Genomic DNA, 19,568 nt, shown 5'->3' with positions numbered 1-19,568 from the left:
GCGGATACCAAGCATTTAAGCGAGTATTGGTACTCGCACAAATGCTCCCGAAACTAAAACCGATACTTTGTGGTGTGATTTGCATCAATACAAAATGAATGAGCGCAAAACAAACTACAAAGAGTCAAATGCGATTTGAACAAGAATGCGGTGCGATTTCTGTCCAAATCGCATGCAAGTTCCACATGTGTGTAAAAAAGCAAAAATCTCCATTTAGTTTGCAGTTTATTAAAAATGTTAGAACTCACATTAAGTACAGTTTAAATGCAAAATCTGCACAGGTCTCCTGGTCTCACCAATGATAGAAAATCACAGCCCCTGGAAGTGCTCACAGGGCTGGAGGAGCTGTACCTATACCCATTGGGGTCCTGAAACTTCTGCTCCAGCGGCTGGGATTTGCCATCATCGGCGGGACTGAATCACCTTTGCAGGTTTCGCATTTGACCAGATATGTATTTAAAGCGGAGGTTCACCCTAAGTTTTGACTTGTGCTGAATCAAACTGGTAGCCATAGACAAATAATCCGTTGTTGTTTTTTTTTTTTTTTTAAATCTCTATCCTTACCTTTCTAATGCTGCCGTTTGTGTGCTGTCACTCAATATTCCCCGCGGGAGTGGGCGTGAATGTTCCTTTTCCCCCACCAGCGCTATGTCTCCTGGGAGTGAGGCATGAGAATCCCAGGAGACGCGCTGTGCTTACGGCTTACGATATCTCGCCGTTCACGTGACTCGGCAAGTGGGTCATGTGACGTGGGCGGCAACAAATTCTCCATTTTAGGTATGGGAACACATTCGCCGTATCCCGCAAGAATACCCTGTGGGCGTCACAGTGCCCAAAGTTAAAATGGAAACGTCCATCGCTTCTTTTTATAAAATATCGTTTCTCAAGAACACTGACTACGCTGGCTAAAGGAGTGGGACACAGGTAGTGGAGTAATAAAGGTAAGAGCGTTAGAAGAATGGCAAAAAAAATAGATAATCCGCGGAACCCCCGCTTTAAAGAGGCGTTCCACCCCAACCCTTTAAAAATCAAAAGTCAGCAGCTACACATACTGTAGCTGCTGACTTTTAACATCCAGCAATGTCAACACCGCAGCCAATGTTTACATAGGCTGGTTGGGTGCTGCAGCAGCCGCCATTGCTGGTAAGGGAACCCTGGTAGTGTAGTTTTTCAGCTTCACGGCCGGGTCCCCACTGAGCTTTGCTCTCTCACTGGCCTGGTAGAAGGGGAGGGAGGAGCTGCTTGCGTACCTCACCACCGCCCAATCTCCAGGAAGCTCTCATATATATATACACTAACATGAATCACACTGCATTCCTGTGCAAATCACATGAGATTCTTTGCAGTGTGATACGTACCCTTGTTTTAATGCAAATTGCAAAGTATCAGTATGCAGTATCTGCGAGAACATGACCAAAAGTATCGGTACTAACCAATAAAAAAAAAAAAAAACAACTGTCTTAGTGCAACTCTACCAGGAACAGTTCAAATTCTATATAGCTAACATCATCTTACAAAGGATTTGTAACTCTGCTAGGCCAGTCTTAAGATCTACATCTATTTGCCACCCTGCGTAGCTAAGCAGGTAACGCATCTTTTCAGGCTTAGAAATTAAGGTTGTGTGTGCCACCTCTAGGCCTTCAGCCTGCTTGCTGGATAATAGGTCAGTATCCATGACCAGTTTCCAATATTAGCAGGAAGTAGGGCTGAATCAACAGTTCCTGGGACAGACTGGTTGTACAGAATAAAAATTTGGCAGGTAAAACAAACCTAGAAAACAGCTGATCGTCTTCAGTGCTGCAAAATTACAGTTGTAGAATTACCAACCGAGTATAAGTTGTCTTACACAAGCCTTCCCTTAAAGGCCCAAAGTGTGACTGTGGTAGAAACATTAGGTTGCTAAACTCCTCTCAGTCCTGTGTGAGTTCTTCTATTTCAGGGATAGTGTTCTGTGGTGCCAAAGACTCAGGACGATTCTCACCTGAAAGGTGGCTGCCGGAAGGTTCGATATTGCCACATACTGAAGGTTATTCTGTAATGTGTATATAAGTGAGGGCACTGCCAGCTTTAGCGTGTCCATATACTGAATAATGATGGCATCGTAGAGATACACAACCAGTTCCTTGACATTGCCTACAAGAAATAAATATACAAAGAGCATCACTATTAGTATTATTGCAATCATTACTTTTTGCACATACAGCATGCAAGCCATTTTGAAAGACTCTGCAATATTTCTGAAAAGTGGCATAAAAAAATAAATCAGGAAGGATAAAAGACTTATAGGCAACCTGAAAAACAAAAATGTATACAAGCACAGCAACAGTAAGTGGACCTGCAAATTAGTGACCTCACTTACCTGTAATGAAGGATGTCCTACATTGTGTGGGCCGCTGGATCCTGGAGAAATCTTCACTGCAGGGATGCTGTGTCCTCTTTGCACTTCTGGAACTACAGTGGCTAACAGCTTTGGGTCTTCATGTAGAACAGCAGTACAGATGGTCCAACAGGAACACACTCCCTCCACTGAGAAAAGTTCTTTCATTGACTACACTGCTTGTAAAATGCTCTATGAATGGGGAGAGAATCCAATGACTGCTCAGACCCTCCTCCATTCACAGATCAGGTTACAAGTAGTGTAAACAAGAACTTATTTTCAATGAAGGAGGGAATGTGTCCCCATCGGACCATCTGTACTGCTGTTCTGCCTAAAGACCTACATCTGTTAACCATTACAGCACTGGAGGTTCAGAGACTAGAAAAGGGCACGGCATCCATACAGTTAATATTTAGGAACCAGCTGTCTTCACAACATGGGGCTTACCTCATAACAGGCAAGCCCACCCGACTAAAGCTTTGGTGATTTTTCTCTTTAAAGCTCAACTCCAGGCAAATCTCCCCCCCCATGCAGAAGGGCTTTGCCCATACTGCAGGGGTCAACGGCTGTTGTAGAGCGGTGGTATACTTACCTGGTCCTCCCAGCACAAGACTGGTCTGGCATCCCCGCACTCCAGCAGTCTTTAAAGCGGAGTTCCAGTCATTTTCTGTTTATTAAAAGTCAGCAGCTACAAAAAGCTTAGCTTCTGACTTTTAATAAACTCGCCTGTCCCATGATCCAGCGGTGCACTCACACCCCAGACATTTTCATCATGTGTTCTCCCTTGGCAGGGCCGGTGTTCTGTCAAAATAGCCAATTCATCAAGATCTCCAATTACGTCACTTCCGGTTACTGTAAACCATCATTTATTGGAAATTTCGATGACTTGCTGTTTTGACAACACCAACAAGTGTGTACACTCCGGTACACAAAGACTTTGCTGTTTTGACACAACAGGGGGTAACAAGGGAAAAGTTGTCGCCACCGCAGAGGTGACCATTTTGTTGGTTAGTATCGGACTAACAATATCCGCTCATAATACCGTGTACCGGAGTGTATACAGTTGCCGTTGTTGTGTCAAAACAACGAGTCATCAAAATCTTCAATTACTGACGGTTTACAGTAACCGGAAGTGACATAGTTGGAGATCTTGATTGTGACAGAACACCGGCATCTTTACTATGGGAATCCGGCTGTGACCGCTTGTGGGACGGAACTTCTGGAACGGAAGTGGGAGCGGGTACCTGTCAAAATTGGGTACCTGCTTCCCAAAAGCTCAGTTTCACAAAAACAGGATCTGGGGAGGAGGCCTTAAAGCAGAACTTTCACTTTTGAGTGGAGCTCCGCTTTAATAGTGGGCTGTTCCTAATGTCATCATGCCCAGAGCAGGCTCCATAGACCAGGAACACATTGGACTGCCGTTATCTGGAGAATCGAGTGAGTATAAGCTTTCTGCCGACCCCTAGACAAAAACAAGCAGTTGACCTGTGCAGTGCAGGCATGACCCCATTGCATGGGAGAAACATATTTTTTTAGAGCCGCTGCCATTTGAATGACAATTGCACGGTCATTCAACACTGTACCCAAATAAAGTTTTTATAAAAAAAAAAATTCCCACAAATAGAGCTTTCTTTTGGTGGTATTTGATCACCTCTGCGGTTTTTATTAATCTTTTTTAAAAAGACCAATTTAATTTTTTTTTGCAAAAAGGTAATTTTTGCCCTTCATTGATGTACGCTGATGAGGCTGCAATGATAGGCGCCACTGGTGGACACTAATAGGCCCTGATGGGTGGCACTGGCAGGTGGTACGTATTGCACAGATGAGGCAGAATTGCCTCTTCCTCTTCGGGACCGATGTCCCTTGCACACAAGCTGCACATTGGCTGACAGCTGATCACGCGGTAAGGGGCCGGGACCCCCTGCAGGAGCGCACAAAGGGGAGGATGTCCATTGCTGTGTTATTTGGCCCCCTGTATCACCTGTAATACCTGGCTGATCCTGCTAGTTTCTACCTTTCTCCCTGTACGCTGACCCAGATATATCAGGGCTGCTGAGCCCCGACACCATTATCAGCGTACGTGTCTCCGTCATCCGCAGCCCTTCTCTGCGTCTCCTGTATCCTCTCCCCCCTCCCCTCTTTGCCTGTCAGCTCCGTGGCTACGCCGCCCCCTCCCGTCCTGCTGCTCAAATTACTGTTTCTTTTTAATATAATCCTGTTTTTTAATGTAATGGACCCCTGTGACTGTGCTTTATAAAAATAATGCTGTATATACCTTATTTACAGAGCGATGTTCTGTGCTCATTGACCCACCTCTCTCTCCTCTCTTGGCCCGACAGATGCAGCGGGCAGGGCCGCCTCTCTCCTGACTAACGTCAGCAGGGGATCCCCAGCCCCGCCCACTGCACATGTCAGGCTGAGAGAGGAAATAGGCGGCAGGTCAATGAGCGCAGATCAGTGCTCTGTAAACAAGGTATATACAGCATTATTTTTATAAAGAACAGTCACAGGGGCCATGAATAAGCACTAAGTCAGTGCGAAACGTCGGTTATCCTCCTGTTTCTGTTGCTGTGATCTGGTATGTTTTGCTGTTCGTTTAAATAAAGACAACCTGTTTGGTTTGGAGTGCGGCCATCCATCCTTCATTTTACGCCCATACAACAGTCACAGGGGCCATTACATTAAAAAACAGAGAGGACTATGTAAAGATACATTGGTGGGTTAACAACCACTTTTAGGTGAACTTCAGCTTTGAACACTTGACAAGCTGCTTCTATTATAGAATGGTTTAAAAAAAATGCCCGTTATGTCCGACAACACTGCAAATGGTGATATTAGATCTGCAAGTGGACAATGTACTGTGTGTATACTGTAATCAACGTTAAAGAGGCTCGGTCATTAAGAAACACCTTTCAGGCTGCTACATAAAACAAAATGTTTATAACAAGCCCTTACATATATTATAGCAATTCATCATGCATTTTGCCAATAAAAGCAAAAAAAATTAGGGACAGCACTCAAAATACAACAAAGAACTTCACAAGAAAGTCTGGAGCTTGTGAAAAAACGATATTATAGAAAGGGACCTTTGAAAAGTTTTGCTTGCAGACTTTTCTGGCCCTGTCTCTTGCAGCAGTATAGGTGACCACACTGCCTACTTTGCGGGTTAAGCCTCACCTCTGGATAAAATTGCCTATCAGATAGAAGCCCACTTTCCAGCGAAAGGGATGTTACAATAACAGCCCTATCAGTGGATAGTAGGGAGGGTTGGGCTAAACACTGAAGGTGGTGCTCATCTCCAAAGTCCCAGAAGTCAACACCCCAGATAAACAGAAGAAGGTTATGAAAAGATCAGCAATCACCTTGTAGGAACTTCAGTGAGAAAAACTAAGTCCCACAAGGCGACAACCTTGTCATGTCTATTGCCCGGGTCGGTTTAGCTCAGCATGCAAAACACAGAGTATGACAAATTCAAAGGAAATGGATTATGGCACAGCCGGTCAGATGTTAACCAATAACACCCCGCCAAAGATTTCCAGACCAATCACACAACGTACCTCTTTTCTGTGCCAACATGAGGATCAGGCAAGTGATGCCCTTCAGAACTTCTGCCATGACCACTGCAGTAGTAGAGAAGAAGCGATCCCCGGGCAGGGTGCGGGCATATCGGATGCTGAGGATGAGGGATGCATTCTGCACCACCAACACAGCCAAGCTCAGGTACTTGAGGCGACGATTTACCCCTGCAAAAAAAGAAGAACCAATAAAAAGTTAAAACAAATTATATCAGCAAAACATAATTGAAGTTCTGAACTAAAAGTGGTTCTAAAGCAAATTTTTAGCTACCTTAAATGCATTCCCTGTATAAAGATAAAAAAAAGGTTTTAGGCCTTGTTGTCCCTCCCTCCTCCTCCAAACGCTTAGCCTAGCTGCACACTATGGGGTTGATTTACTAAAGGCAAATCCACTTTGCACTACGAGTGTCTCAATAGATGCACACAGCCTGGGTGGGGATCGAGCCTGCACAAGTGCCCCCATAGCAAATAGTGTGCTATGGGATCACTGAAAGAAGAGAAGGAGTCTAGAGCACAGGTGGGGGACCTCAGACGAGGAGGTTCAGGGCTGCTCTGTGCAACACCATTACACAAAGCAGGCAAGTCTGAAATGTTTATTAAGCTGGAGGGGGAGAGAATAGGCCGTTAGAACTGCTTGAACTTCACCATGCAGCCTATTGACCCAAGCAGGAACATAAATGCCATGATCAAAAATGACATATCATGCAGTAACATTACCTTTAACAGCCCAAGCCTTCCAGCAAGGGGGCAATTAGAGGGTTGAGACAAACCATTTACAACTGACAGGGGTACTTACAATGGCCAGCTATTAATAAACTAGTGCAGCCACCACACCCAATGATTGGCAAGCTATAATATATAACAATTTTAGGTTTAGTTACACTTTATACAAGTTTAGGTACAAAGAGACGGTTGGTAGTTTTCCGTTTAGGAATCACTGGCCAGGAGGACATCAGTTGTGTTTAAGGAATTTCCAATGCAATACAAATCTGTTCATCTCCTGAAACTAGGGCTGCAACTAACGGTCATTGTCATAATCAATTAGTTGGCTGATTATTGTTTCGATTAATCGGATAATAGCCTTAAAAAAAATAAAAAGCATTTTTTTTGGCCAATTTGTTGTTGGGCAGATTACAAAACACAAATTGCCGCAAAAACAAGTTTCATGCTTTTCTGCAGCTTCTCCATTGAAGTATATTGAACAAAAAAAAAAAGAAATAGCACCGTTTTGCGTTAAAAAGTCCTCGCCTTTTTTAAATACGCAGCAGCTGAAAAAAATTATGGATGTGAACAGTGCTGTGGAGTCGGAGTCAGAGGAGATTTTGGGTACCTGGAGTCGGCAAACAATGCACCGACTCCTACTAAATTTAGATTGGAATTAAAAAGGCAAGTTTAAATTTCCCAATTCACAAAAAGTTATAATTAATGACTTCTCTACTGTAAGAATAAAGACCAATGCATGCAGTGCCTCACGTAACCGCAAAACGAACACGTTAAGTGACCGTGAAGAAGCATGCTTTTCATGTGCTTCACTATATGGCACGCAACGCACAATCAGGAGCGGCAATACTTATACTTTCCATAGTGTTGTGTTCTGCTTTTACAGGGAACGCAGCGCCCATGGGTAACCTAGCCTCTCACTGATAAGGGATTACGTAAATATGTTTTTTGCAGGACTAGAGACACTTGTATAAGTGAAGGGAATGGAGGGTCAATAGTTCAAGACTGAAGCTGTAAACCATTGGAAAAAACTCCTGTGGTAATGACATGTATGTTGCCTTTCTTTCCTTTAAAGGAATGTATAAAATACAATAGCCCAGATTCAGATACAATGGTGTATCTATCCGCGGGCGTAACGTATCTCAGATACGTTACGCCGACGTAACCTAGGGCGCAAGTTCCGTATTCATAAAGAACTTGCGCCCTAAGTTACGGCGGCGTAACGTATTTGGTCCGGCGTAAGCACGCCTAATTCAAATGTGGATGATGTGGGCGTGTTTTATTTAAATTCATTGTGACCCCACGTATTTGATGCTTTTTTTTACGAACGGCGCATGCGCGTTTGTGAAAGAATCCCAGTGCGCATGCTCGAAATTACGCCCCCAAATCGTCATTGCTTTAGACTTGAACGTAACTTACGTACAGCCCTATTCGCGAACGACTTACGCAAACGATGTAAAATTTTCAAAAACCGACGCGGGAACGACGTCCATACTTAACATAGGATACCCCTCATATAGCAGGGGTAACTTTACGCCGGAAAAAGCCGAACGTAAACGACGTGAAAAAATGCACCGGGCGGACGTACGTTTCTGAATCGCGTATCTACCTAATTAGCATATTCCACGCGTAAATCTACGGAAGCGCCACCTAGCGGCCAGTGTAAGACACCTACGCCGGTCGGATCTTAGGGAAATCTATGCGTAACTGATTCTATGAATCAGGCGCATAGATAAGACGCCGCACACTCACTTTCACTTTCTGAATCCGGGCCATTGAGTCGGAACATTTATCTACCGACTCCACAGCCCTGGATGTGAACGTGTCCCATAGGAAAACATGTAAATGAACTGTAGTGTGTTTCTGCAAAGAGCACCAAAAAAACGTCGGTGTGAACCCAGGCCTGAGATGTTTAGTAACATAATGGGGGTTAAAAAAACTAAAATAAGTACAAAAAGAGCAAATAATTGCTACTGTAAGGGGTTAAAGTTTTTACTGTGGGACAGTGAAAGTAACATTTACAGTAGCGTTTAGCTTTTTTGTACTATAAAAGGCTTATTTTTGTTTTTTTTAACCCCATTATGTTACTGGCCGATTAATCGATTATGAAAATTGTAATCGATTAATTTCATAATCGATTAGTTGTTTCGGCCCTACCTGAAACCCTTCAATATTCACCTAAACATGTACAGGTGAATGATTTAATGATTAAAAAAAAAAAAAAAAAAAAAAAAAAAAAAAAAAGCGGTTTTATTTAAAATCTGATTTTTTAGATTTTTGTCAATTTTAATAAAATGCTTCTGGTGTAAAAATCTAAAGATAGTTTTCCCATGTAAGATACATTAATAATTTAGTTTATATAGCAGGAAATGGAGCATAGTTATGTAGTACGAGGCTGTATATTCTGCAATATTTACATTTTTGGTAAACTCATTCATAGTTACATAGTTAGCCAGGTTGAAAAAAGACACAAGTCCATCCAGTTCAACCACAAAAAATTCCTTCCTGATCCCCCGAGAGACAATCAGATTTTCCCCGGATCAACTTTACCTACAAATCTTAGTACTCAATTATTTTATGTACATTTAGGAAAGTATCCAGGCCTTTCTTAAAGCAATCTACTGAGCTGGCCAGAACCACCTCTGGAGGGAGTCTGTTCCACATTGTCACAGTTCTTCCTGTGAAGAAACCTTTCCGTATTTGGAGGTGAAATCTCTTTTCCTCATTGAATCCAAGCTCTGCAAGCTGAGATAACATGCACTGCATTGATGTATTCACATAATTTCACAGTAGCCATGAGATCAGCCAAATTTCAGGAATATTCCTTTATCCCAAATTGCAAATCTATGTACACTACAAACTGTATGATTAAATCAGTTCTGATATTGCTGTTTTACTAACCTGACAGCTTATTATTCTAAGTAGGAAGCTTTTTCATTTTGTTTGCAAATAATAAAGATTCTAACTACCAGCAAGAATAAGTGCTTAGATTTAGAGAGCACCTGTCATTTCAGATCCATCATGGCAGCCCCTGTTAGTGGGCATCCACTCACCTGCTACCGCCACATCCCTCACCATGAGTCACTGCCACATCACCAGCCATTGCATTAAAGTGATTGGGACGGTCGGTGAGTCAGAGGAGGAGCCACTAAAGGACAGAGATTACAGTTGCTCTTTAAAAATCGTGATTTAATCGAGTTGACTTAAATCCAGCTTTTTTACTAGTTATTTAAATCAAATCCACCCTGGTACATTATACAAATATTATATATAAACCAGCTTGTACTGTTTAGTGCATGCAAAAAGAACATGAGATAAGACAATTTCTTCATGTATGATCTGGTAATAACTCATGTACACTCACCGGCCACTTCATTAGGTACACCTGTTCAATTTATTGGTAACACACATTTCTAATCAGCCAATCACATGGCAGCATCTAGAGGTGGTGAAGAGGACTCAAACTGAGCAGAATGGGAAACAAGGGTTGTTGGTGCCAGACAGGCTGGTCTGAGTATTTCAATAACTGCTGACCTACTGGGATTTTCACACACAACCATCTCTAGGGTTTACAGAGAATGGTCCAAATAAGAGAAAATATCCAGTGAGCGGCAGTTGTGTGGACGAAAATGCCTTGTTGATGTCGGAGGAGAATGGGTTTTGCGATGATAGAAAGGCAACAATAAACACAAATAAAGACTTGTTACAACCAAGGTATGCAGAATACCATCTCTGAATGCACAACACATTGAACCTTGAAGCAGATGGGCTACAGCAGAAGACCACACCAAGTGCCACAAGAACAGGAAACTAAGAAAACGGAGGCTACAATGCGCACAGGCTCACCAAAACTGAAGAATAGAAGACTGGAAAAATGTTTCCTGGTCTGATAAGTCTCGATTTCAGCTGTGACATTCAGATGGTGGGGTCTGAATTTGGAGTAAAAAACATGAAAGTATGGATCCATCCTGCCTTGTATCAATGGTTCAGGCTGGTGGTGTGGGGGATATTTTCTTGGCACACTTTAGGCTTCTTCGTTCCAATTGAGCATCATTTAAATGTCATTGCCTACCTGAGTATTGTTGCTGACCATTTCCATCTTTTTATGACCACAGTGTACCGATCTACTGATGGCTCCTTCCAGTAGGATAATGCAGGGTTTTGAAAAAATCCAGGCGCCCGGTCAGAATTGCGACTAGAATTAGCAACCTGGCGCCCGGGGAAGCTAAGGCCTGCAGAAGGCTGCAAAGTCGCTGGCCTTAATTACCGGCATGGCTCGACGTGATCACGCGGCTGGGGGGGCACGGAGACACAGGATACCCCATCCTGTGTCTCCGTGCGCCCCCGCCGCACGATCGCGTCGGGCCATGCCGGCCGGTAATTAAGGCGGCAGCTTTGCGGCCTTCTGCAGGCCTAAGCTTCCTTCTGTGATCTGGCATCATCTTGTGGTGGCCGTTGGCATGACAAGTAAACCAGCAATTCTAATGGAGCCTCCCCAGTGTTTTCACTGCCATCTCCTTCCCTCTAATTAGATCCCCCAAACATTGTATATATTTTTTATTCTAACACCCTAGAGCAGTGTTTCCCAACTCCAGTCCTCAAGGCGCCCCAACAGGTCATGTTTTCAGGCTTTCCATTATTTTGCACAAGTGATTTGATCAGTTTCACTGCCTTAGTAATTACCACAGCCGTTTCATCTGAGGGAAATCCTGAAAACATGACCTGTTGGTGTGCCTTGAGGACTGGAGTTGTGAAACCCTGCCCTAGAGAATAAAATGGCGGTTGTTGCAATACTTTGTCACACCATATTTGCGCAGCGGTCTTACAAGCGTAAAGTTAGCCCAATTGTGTTTTATATTGTGAAAGACAATGTTACACCGAGTAAATTAATACCCAACATGTGTGAGGCGATACCTCACATATGCGTTCACTTCTGCGCGCAAGCTCGTTGGGACGGGGCGCGTTTTCTGGCACCTAACTTTTTTAGCTGGCTCCTAGATTCCAAGCAAATTTGTCAAACCCTGGGATAATGCACCATGTCACAAAGATCAAATCATTTCACCACTGGCTTATTGAACATGACAATGAGGTCATTGTACTCCAATGGCCTCCACATTCACCAGATCTCATCCAATAGAGCACCTTTGGGATGTGGTGGAACGGGAGATTCGCATCATGGATGGGCAGCCGACAAATCTGCAGCAACTGATTTTATCATGTCAATATGGTCCAAAATCTGAGGATTTCCAACACCTTGTTGAATCAATGCCACCAAGAATTAAAGGGGTTGTAAACCCTCAAGGTTTTTCACCTTACGGTGAAAAACCTTTTGTAGTGCAGCAGCCCCCCAGAGCCCCCCCTTTACTTACCTGAACCCGACCGTTCCAGAGACAGGAACGAGCACAGCAACTCCAGACGCTGTCTCGGGTCCTCATTGGACTGATTGATAGCAGCAGGAGCCATAACCTTTACAACCCCTCTAAAGTGGAGGTTCACCCAGAAATGTTAATTTTTAACATTAGATTGATGTTTGTTTTGTCTAGGGGAATCGGGTGTTTTTTTTAAAAACTAAGTCGTACTTACCGTTTTAGAGAGCGATCTTCTCCGCCGCTTCCGGGTATGGGCTGCGGGACTGGGCGTTCCTATTTGATTGACAGGCTTCCGACGGTCGCATCTATCACGTCACAATTTTCCGAAAGTAGCCGAACGTCGGTGCGCAGGCGCCGTATAGAGCCGCACCGACATTCAGCTTCTTTCGGCTACTCATGACGTTATGGATGCGACCGTCGGAAGCCTTTCGGAAGACTGTCAATCAAAAAGGAACGCCCAGTCCCGAACACCATACCCGGAAGCGGCGGAGAAGATCGCTCTCTAAAACGGTAAGTACTGCTTCGATTTAAAAAAAAAAAAAAAGCGGATTCCCCTAGACAAAATGAGCATTAATCTAATGTTAAAATTTTTTTCGGGTGAACTCCCGCTTTAAAGGAAGTTCTGAAGGCAAAAGGGGGTCCAAGCCGGTACTAGCAAGGTGTACCTAATAAAGTGGCCGGTGAGTGTACATGCTCACTGATTGCTATGACCCAGTTATTAGAAAAACGCCATATTTAAATGCCTTCATCTGACTATCAGAAGATTAGGACAAACCAGTCGGACTGGTCCGTACCAGTACAAAATGCCACGTCTCCTCATCTAATTCATGCACATTATACATTTAATAGAAGCTGTCCCAGTTGAGTAAACAGCAGTAGAAAATAAAAGGACCTTTATTGCAATCTCTCACACTATCCAAAAAGCTGGCAGCCCAGTACACAGCTCTATGGCCAGACATTGCAGACAAATATTCAAAACAGACACATTTTAAAAATGTTGCATTTCATATACCATCAATTCAAGCACTATCATCAGACGCGACATATGTCCCCCAAGACAGTGAACCGACGCAGGTCCAGAAAATTATTTGCAGAAAATAAATGAATAATAAAGACGACTAGAAAAGAGCCGACAGTGAAAATAGTAATGCTTCCTCGTCAGCAATGACAGTGTTAACTATAGAAAAGAATTCTGCTGTACTGGAGAACAATGTCTGCATAAAACAGGTACATTGAGAAATGAGAACACAAGAGCGACGTGCAGAAATCTCATTCAACTCACAGGCCATACACACCCAAAATACCTGCATTGAATGGAAACCTGTAATGATTAACATATCAATGTCCTATGTACAGTCCATGGAGTGCAGAACACAAAGGTGTACACTGTAGTGTGTGGAACACTCCCAGCGAGGGGCAGCAGGACCCAAACACTGGAGGCCTTGTGAATGACAGACGCCTATTCATACAGTGCAGGAGATCCAAGTGAGGACAACATAGGCATCAATGGCTTACATCCAATCTCTCCTACAGAGAAAGTAAAGACATATCATCTTGGTGTATTTGGCACCCAGTGACCTTTAGCATAAGTGTCCCCAGAGATATCTTGTCACCTACATTTACCCTGAACTAGGGACTTGCCTAGGTCTCCATAGTGTTACCCAGGTTCCTAGAACTATATTAGAATAAGCCTAGAGACCAATGTTTTATACAAGCAACTACTCTGCATCTACACTGGACCATCAGATATTTGTAAAACGCCCTCGGACCCAGCTTCTAACCCAATGCAGGGCTCTATAGATGGAGATATTCTGGTACTATCACTGTACAACGTCCTTTAGATCAGTGGTCACCAAACTGCGGCTCAGGGGCCGGATGCGGCCCTTTGCTCGCATTTATGCGGCCCTTGAGGTACCTTTCCTCTTACTGATACAAGACACCATTTCTCCCACCGACACCAACAATGGGGCATAATTCTTGATGGCGACAACGGGGCACTATTTCTCCCATTGACACCAACAATGGGACACCATTCCTTCCACTGATACCAATGATGGGGCACTCTTTCTCCCACTGACACCAATTAGAATACATTGGTGTGAGCAGCAAAATGAGATACAAAAAAAAAAGAAAAAAAAGAGGATAAGGAATGGTGTTCTTAGAGTATGCGACACCCAAGGCTGCTCTATACAGTGAGTGAAAAAGTATTTGATCCCCTGCTGATTTTGTACATTTGCCCACTGATCAGTCTATCGTTTTAATGGTAGGTTTATTTTAACAGTGAAAGACAGAATAACAACAAAGATATCCAGAAAAGCGAATTTCAAAAAGGTTAAATTGATTTGCATTTTTAATGAGTGAAATAAGTATTTGATTCCCTACCAATCAGCAAGATTTCTGGCTCCCAGGTGTCTTCTATACAGGAAACAAGCTGAGATTAGGAGCACTCTTAAAGGGGTGCTCCAAATCTCAGCTTGTTACCTGTATAAAAGACACCTGTCCACAGAAGCAATCAGATTCCAATCTCTCCACCATGGCCAAGACCAAAGATTGTAGACCTACACAAGGCTGGAATTGGCTACAAGAGCAGGAGGAGGAATGTTGCCTATGACCCCCAAGAACACAGTCAAACACGGAGGTGGAAACATTACACTTTGGGGTGTTTTTCTGCTAAGGGTACAGACAAGACATCTTCACTGCATCAAAGAGACGATGGACGGAGCCAAATATTGGGTGAGAAGCTCCTTCCCTCAGCCAGGGCATTGAAAAAGGGTCATGGATGGGTATTCCAGCACAACAATGACCCAAAACACACAGCCAAGGCAACAAAGGAGTGGCTCAAGAAGAAGCATATTAAGGTCCTGGAGTGGCCTAGCCAGTCTCCAGACCTTAAAGAGGAAGTAAACCCTTGTTTTATATATTTTTTTACAAAAAATACCCTGCAAAATAAAGTCATAATGAGCTAGTATGCACAACATACTAGCTCATTATGATCGACTTACCTGAGAACGAAGCCCCCAAAGTTCTCCTCCATGCCCTCCGCCGCCATGTCTCCGGCGATCTTCTTCCTGTAATCGCCGCTCCGATGCTGTGATTGGCCGGAGCGGCAATGTCACTCCTGCGCATGCACGCGGGAGCCATCAAACATGGCATTGCCGTGTTTAGCACAGCTATTGTTTGTGCGCCTGCACGCCGTTGTCTACGGTGCATGCACCATTAGACAGCGGTCCTGTAATTCGGCGAATATCTCCTAAACTGTGCAGGTTTAGGAGATATTGCTAATACCTACAGGTAAGCCTTGATCTAGGCTTACCTGTAGGTGTAACTTGCAAACGTGGGTTTACAACCACTTTAATCCTATAGAAACTGCGTGGAGGTAACTGAAGGTTCGAGTTACCAAACGTCGGCCTCGAAACCCTAATGACTTGGGAAGGATCTGCAAAGAGGAGTAGGATAAAATCCCTCCTGAGAAGTGTACAAACCTTGTGGCCAACTACAAGAAACGTCTGACCTCTGTGATTGCCAACAAGGGTTTTGCCACCAAATACCAAATCATGTTTTGCGTAGGGGTCAAATACTTATTTTCACTCATTAAATGCAAATCAATTTATAATTTTTTTGAAACGCATTTTTCTGGATATTTTTGTTATTCTCTCACTGTTAAAATAAACCTACCATTACAATTATAGACTGATCCTTTTTGTGTCAGAGGGCAAATGTACAAAATCAGCATGGGATCAAATACTCCCCCCCCCCCCCCCTCACTGTACATCAATTTGTTGGAGAATATAATGAAACAAAAATGAAAAATAAGAGAGCTAGAAGGGCTGACAGTGATAATTATTCCCTTGCATTGGTGGTCAGTAGGAAGAAAGATAGCTAGAAGGATCACTGGAGTCTGTGGTTATTTATCGGAGAGGCAGATGTTGCTCTTTGCTCAGGTACCCCCTAGCAACCCCCAGAGAAATCCTGGTTGAAAATGTTTTACCTCCAGCAGACACCAAGCAGCCTGGTATGTGACATAAAGGTGTGTCTGTAAGACTGGCAGAGACAATAGATTGATAGCTCTACTAATGAAGATAATCATTTCAATGGTGGAATGTACTCGTCTCTGTCAAGCATTGCTGTCCTATCAGCGCTTTATCTAAACCTGGTAAACAAAAACAACAAAGAAATCAGTAATTTATCAAACATTACAGTCTGTGGTGCCAGCCCCCCAACAACAAATGTATCCCACACAAACATATTTGGCAAGAACCATTTACAAATACTGCTAGGTTTCAGGAATATCCTCTCCATCTACTCTGCCTGGTCCCCAACATCAGTCCATATTAAAGTTTGCCATACACAGCTTGAATTTTGTCTGAATTGGTTGAAATGTAACCCATGGGCGGCCACGTTGGCACAACCTGGCTTCACAATCTTTGGTTGAAAAATTGTCAGTCAGGCAGAAAACCGTCAGATGAACACTGACTTCAGCCAATCAGATGCAGACGCTGTGAGTGTTTAGCAATAGCACTGCCAGTGGGTTGAATGAAAAAAAATGAACAGATTCCTACATCCACACAAACGAGGCGGATGGTGAAAATCTCCCCACTGGGACATTGTATTCTAATAGCGGGACTCTCCATGGTCAGAATACGCAGCTGCTGATCGACAAACGGTTTCCAGTGGGTCTGTTCAATATAAATCAACCCATCGATCAACTTCTATCAAACTGGAACAGCCACACACAATTCAACTTGCACCTCCTGAAGTCTTTGTCAATGGCCAGCATTACTCCGGACTTCTACTGAATCTTCCTGCTGAGTACCCAGCACCAGAGTCCAGTGTAAACAAAGGTCTTTACAGACCCTACCCAGTGTAATGTGAACCAGAGGAACCCATACGCACCAAAGCAATCCCCCCCCCCCCCCCTCCAACCCTAGATGTGGCAACAGCACCAACCATGAACTACAACTCCCAGCATCAGAGTCCAGTGTAAACAAAGGTCTTTACAGACCCTACCCAGTGTAATGTGAACCAGAGGAACCCATACGCACCAAAGCAATCCCCCCCCCCCCCCTCCAACCCTAGATGTGGCAACAGCACCAACCATGAACTACAACTCCCAGCATCAGAGTCCAGTGTAAACAAAGGTCTTTACAGACCCTACCCAGTGTAATGTGAACCAAAGGAACCCACCCCCAGCATACGCACCAAAGCAATTCCCCCCCCCCCCCCTCCAACCCTAGATGTAGCAACTGCACCAACCATGAACTACAACTCCCAGCATCAGCCTCCCATTTATGCCCACATCAGTATACCCCAGTGGTCAAAGTGAAACTGTAAAGAAACACAGGAAGGCGCAAACGCCTAGCACATTTTATTTAGTACAAATTGCCAAAAACTCTCAAACATGAGAAGATACAAGAACATTGAACCTTAAAATCCAGCTCAGATGGTTCCCAAATCACTGTGGTTGGACAGCTCACACATTTCAGGGGACAAGCCCCCTTCCTCAGAGCTCTGGGTATGTTTTTGGCAATTTATAATAAAGTTTGGTGGTGGTAATGCACTCAGCGTTTGCGCCCTCCTGTGTTTCTTTACAGTGTTGCTTGGAGTTTCCCCACTCGAGGGCAGCTTCAGTCTAGGCACTATGCATACACCATCGGACGCTGAACATAATGAGCGCTGAGGTTTTGCTTTTGTTGCATTCTTGAACTCATAAAAAGTGACACTAAAAAGGTTATTTTTTCATTACAATTATAAAAGTTATACTCACCTGCTCTGAGCAACAATATTGCACAGAGCAGTTCTTTTACCTTCTTTTCTGGAAGTCCCCTGTTGGCAATGTCCGCTTCTCCCTGCTACGGGTGCCTCCTTAGCAAGCTAGATGCTACGGGGGAGCCCATGTGCGTCTATTGACACACACAGCAGTGGTAAGCCATGCCCCCCTGCCTCCTACTTACAGCAGCGGGAGGCCTGGGTCACCGACATCATCCATTCCAGCACTGCAGCCTCTGTCTGCGTCCCCCGCTGTGTATCCATTCTCTGACCTCTACGTCACTGCTGAACCCAGTAATGAGAGGATGGAAACATGGTGGGGGGACACAGACATACGACAGTCCCAGAAGTTTGGGACACAGTGCAGGAAGGGAGACCTGACAGGGTGACTTAGACTGAGGAGTGCATGCTGATAGCGACAGACTTCTACTTTAGTTTTACCCATCAGTATAAATAATACAGTATATAGAACATGTGGCTGGAGTGGCATGGGCACATAGAGGTGAGGGTCGTCTCACACACATTTAAATTGGTGGAGGGTAACTAAAATTCATGGCATATTCATTATAAAGAGACAGCAGCCAGACACACAACAGGATATAGCCAGGCACTGCCAAAGGGGGTGAAAAGGGGGGGGGGGCGACAAGAGGCAGTCATCTGGACATATATTACATGTGACTCTTATAAATCACTGCTTTAGCAGGGCAATAGGTAAACACATTATCAGAGGGCCACATTAGTCAGGTTGGGCACCAGGGGTCCAACCACTCACAAAGCTGAAAACTGACGTCCAGAAAGATAAATACAGAGAGCGGAATCCCCAATAATCTCTCTCTTCTGACCATATTATAAACCCTGACAGAGAGGACAGTCCTTCCAATTCTCACACACCATCCCAGAGTACACGTGACACACACAGAGGAGCAATGACTGAAGAACACACCGTAATCCTGCATACTGTACACAATAAATACACGGGGCTGGCAGGGGAGCTCTGCAAAGTGCTGAGGAACTACAAGTCCCAGAGTTTCCCCGCTGTCAGGTCGCCTTGTGGTTGCCCGGCCACTTACTGTCTCCAGAGCTTCTCCCTTGTGGACTTCCCGGCTCCCTCATTTCCGTCTGCAGCTGCTTCATATCCCTCTCCTCGTCCCCAGCTCCCGCATCCACCGCCATTTCTCCCGGCCCTGCTGCACTTCCGGGTCCGCCGTACCACGGCGACAGCGCCAGCTCACTTCCGGGCAGCGTCACCTACTGCCAAGGAGGAGGGCGGGGCCGAACCCCATAGCAACCAAGGAATGGCTCCAGGCAGCTTACTTCCTGGTCTGAGTCGCCGCCCTTGGCGTGTGTAGCCAAGACAACGACCACACAGAAAAACCCAGCTAAAAAGAGCCAGTTACCTACAATGTCTTGTACATATTGTTCAACATCATACCCCTACACTCCTCTCCTGTACATACTGCCCACCACCATACCCTCCACACGCTGCCCACCGCCATACCCTCCACACTCCTCTCCTGTACATACTGCCCACCACCATACCATCCACACTCCTCTCCTGTACATACTGCCCACCACCATACCCTCCATACGCTGCCCACCGCCATACCCTCCACACTCCTCTCCTGTACATACTGCCCACCGCCATACCCAGTGCCGGTGCAGTGTCATATTCTGCTCCCTACCGCAGAATGCTGCGGAAGTCACGTGGCGGCCAACTGAGCATGCAAAATGCGTTCCAACGGCAAATGCGATGCGTTCCAG

The 19,568-nt window shown here is 44.6% G+C and overlaps 1 protein-coding gene across 1 annotated transcript in view; it reads right to left on the bottom strand.

Moving 5' to 3' along the window:
• The window catches only part of SLC35A2 (solute carrier family 35 member A2), a 33,773-nt gene extending 14,709 nt beyond the window's left edge, over positions 1-19,064 (bottom strand). The window contains exons 1-3 of the mRNA XM_040324277.1: positions 18,878-19,064; positions 5,935-6,120; positions 1,982-2,133 (exon numbers count right to left, since the gene is read on the bottom strand). Of these exons, the coding sequence (XP_040180211.1) occupies positions 1,982-2,133; positions 5,935-6,120; positions 18,878-18,980 (441 nt within the window). The 5' untranslated portion in view covers positions 18,981-19,064. The remainder of the gene's footprint in view (positions 1-1,981; positions 2,134-5,934; positions 6,121-18,877) is intronic.
• Positions 19,065-19,568: the final 504 nt, after the last annotated feature.

This window comes from Rana temporaria, chromosome 9 (genome assembly GCF_905171775.1).
Source record: "Rana temporaria chromosome 9, aRanTem1.1, whole genome shotgun sequence".
In the NCBI taxonomy this organism is placed as follows: Eukaryota; Metazoa; Chordata; class Amphibia; order Anura; family Ranidae; genus Rana; species Rana temporaria.
Note: the sequence above shows the minus strand (reverse complement) of the source record. Positions and strands in the feature narration are given on the sequence as shown.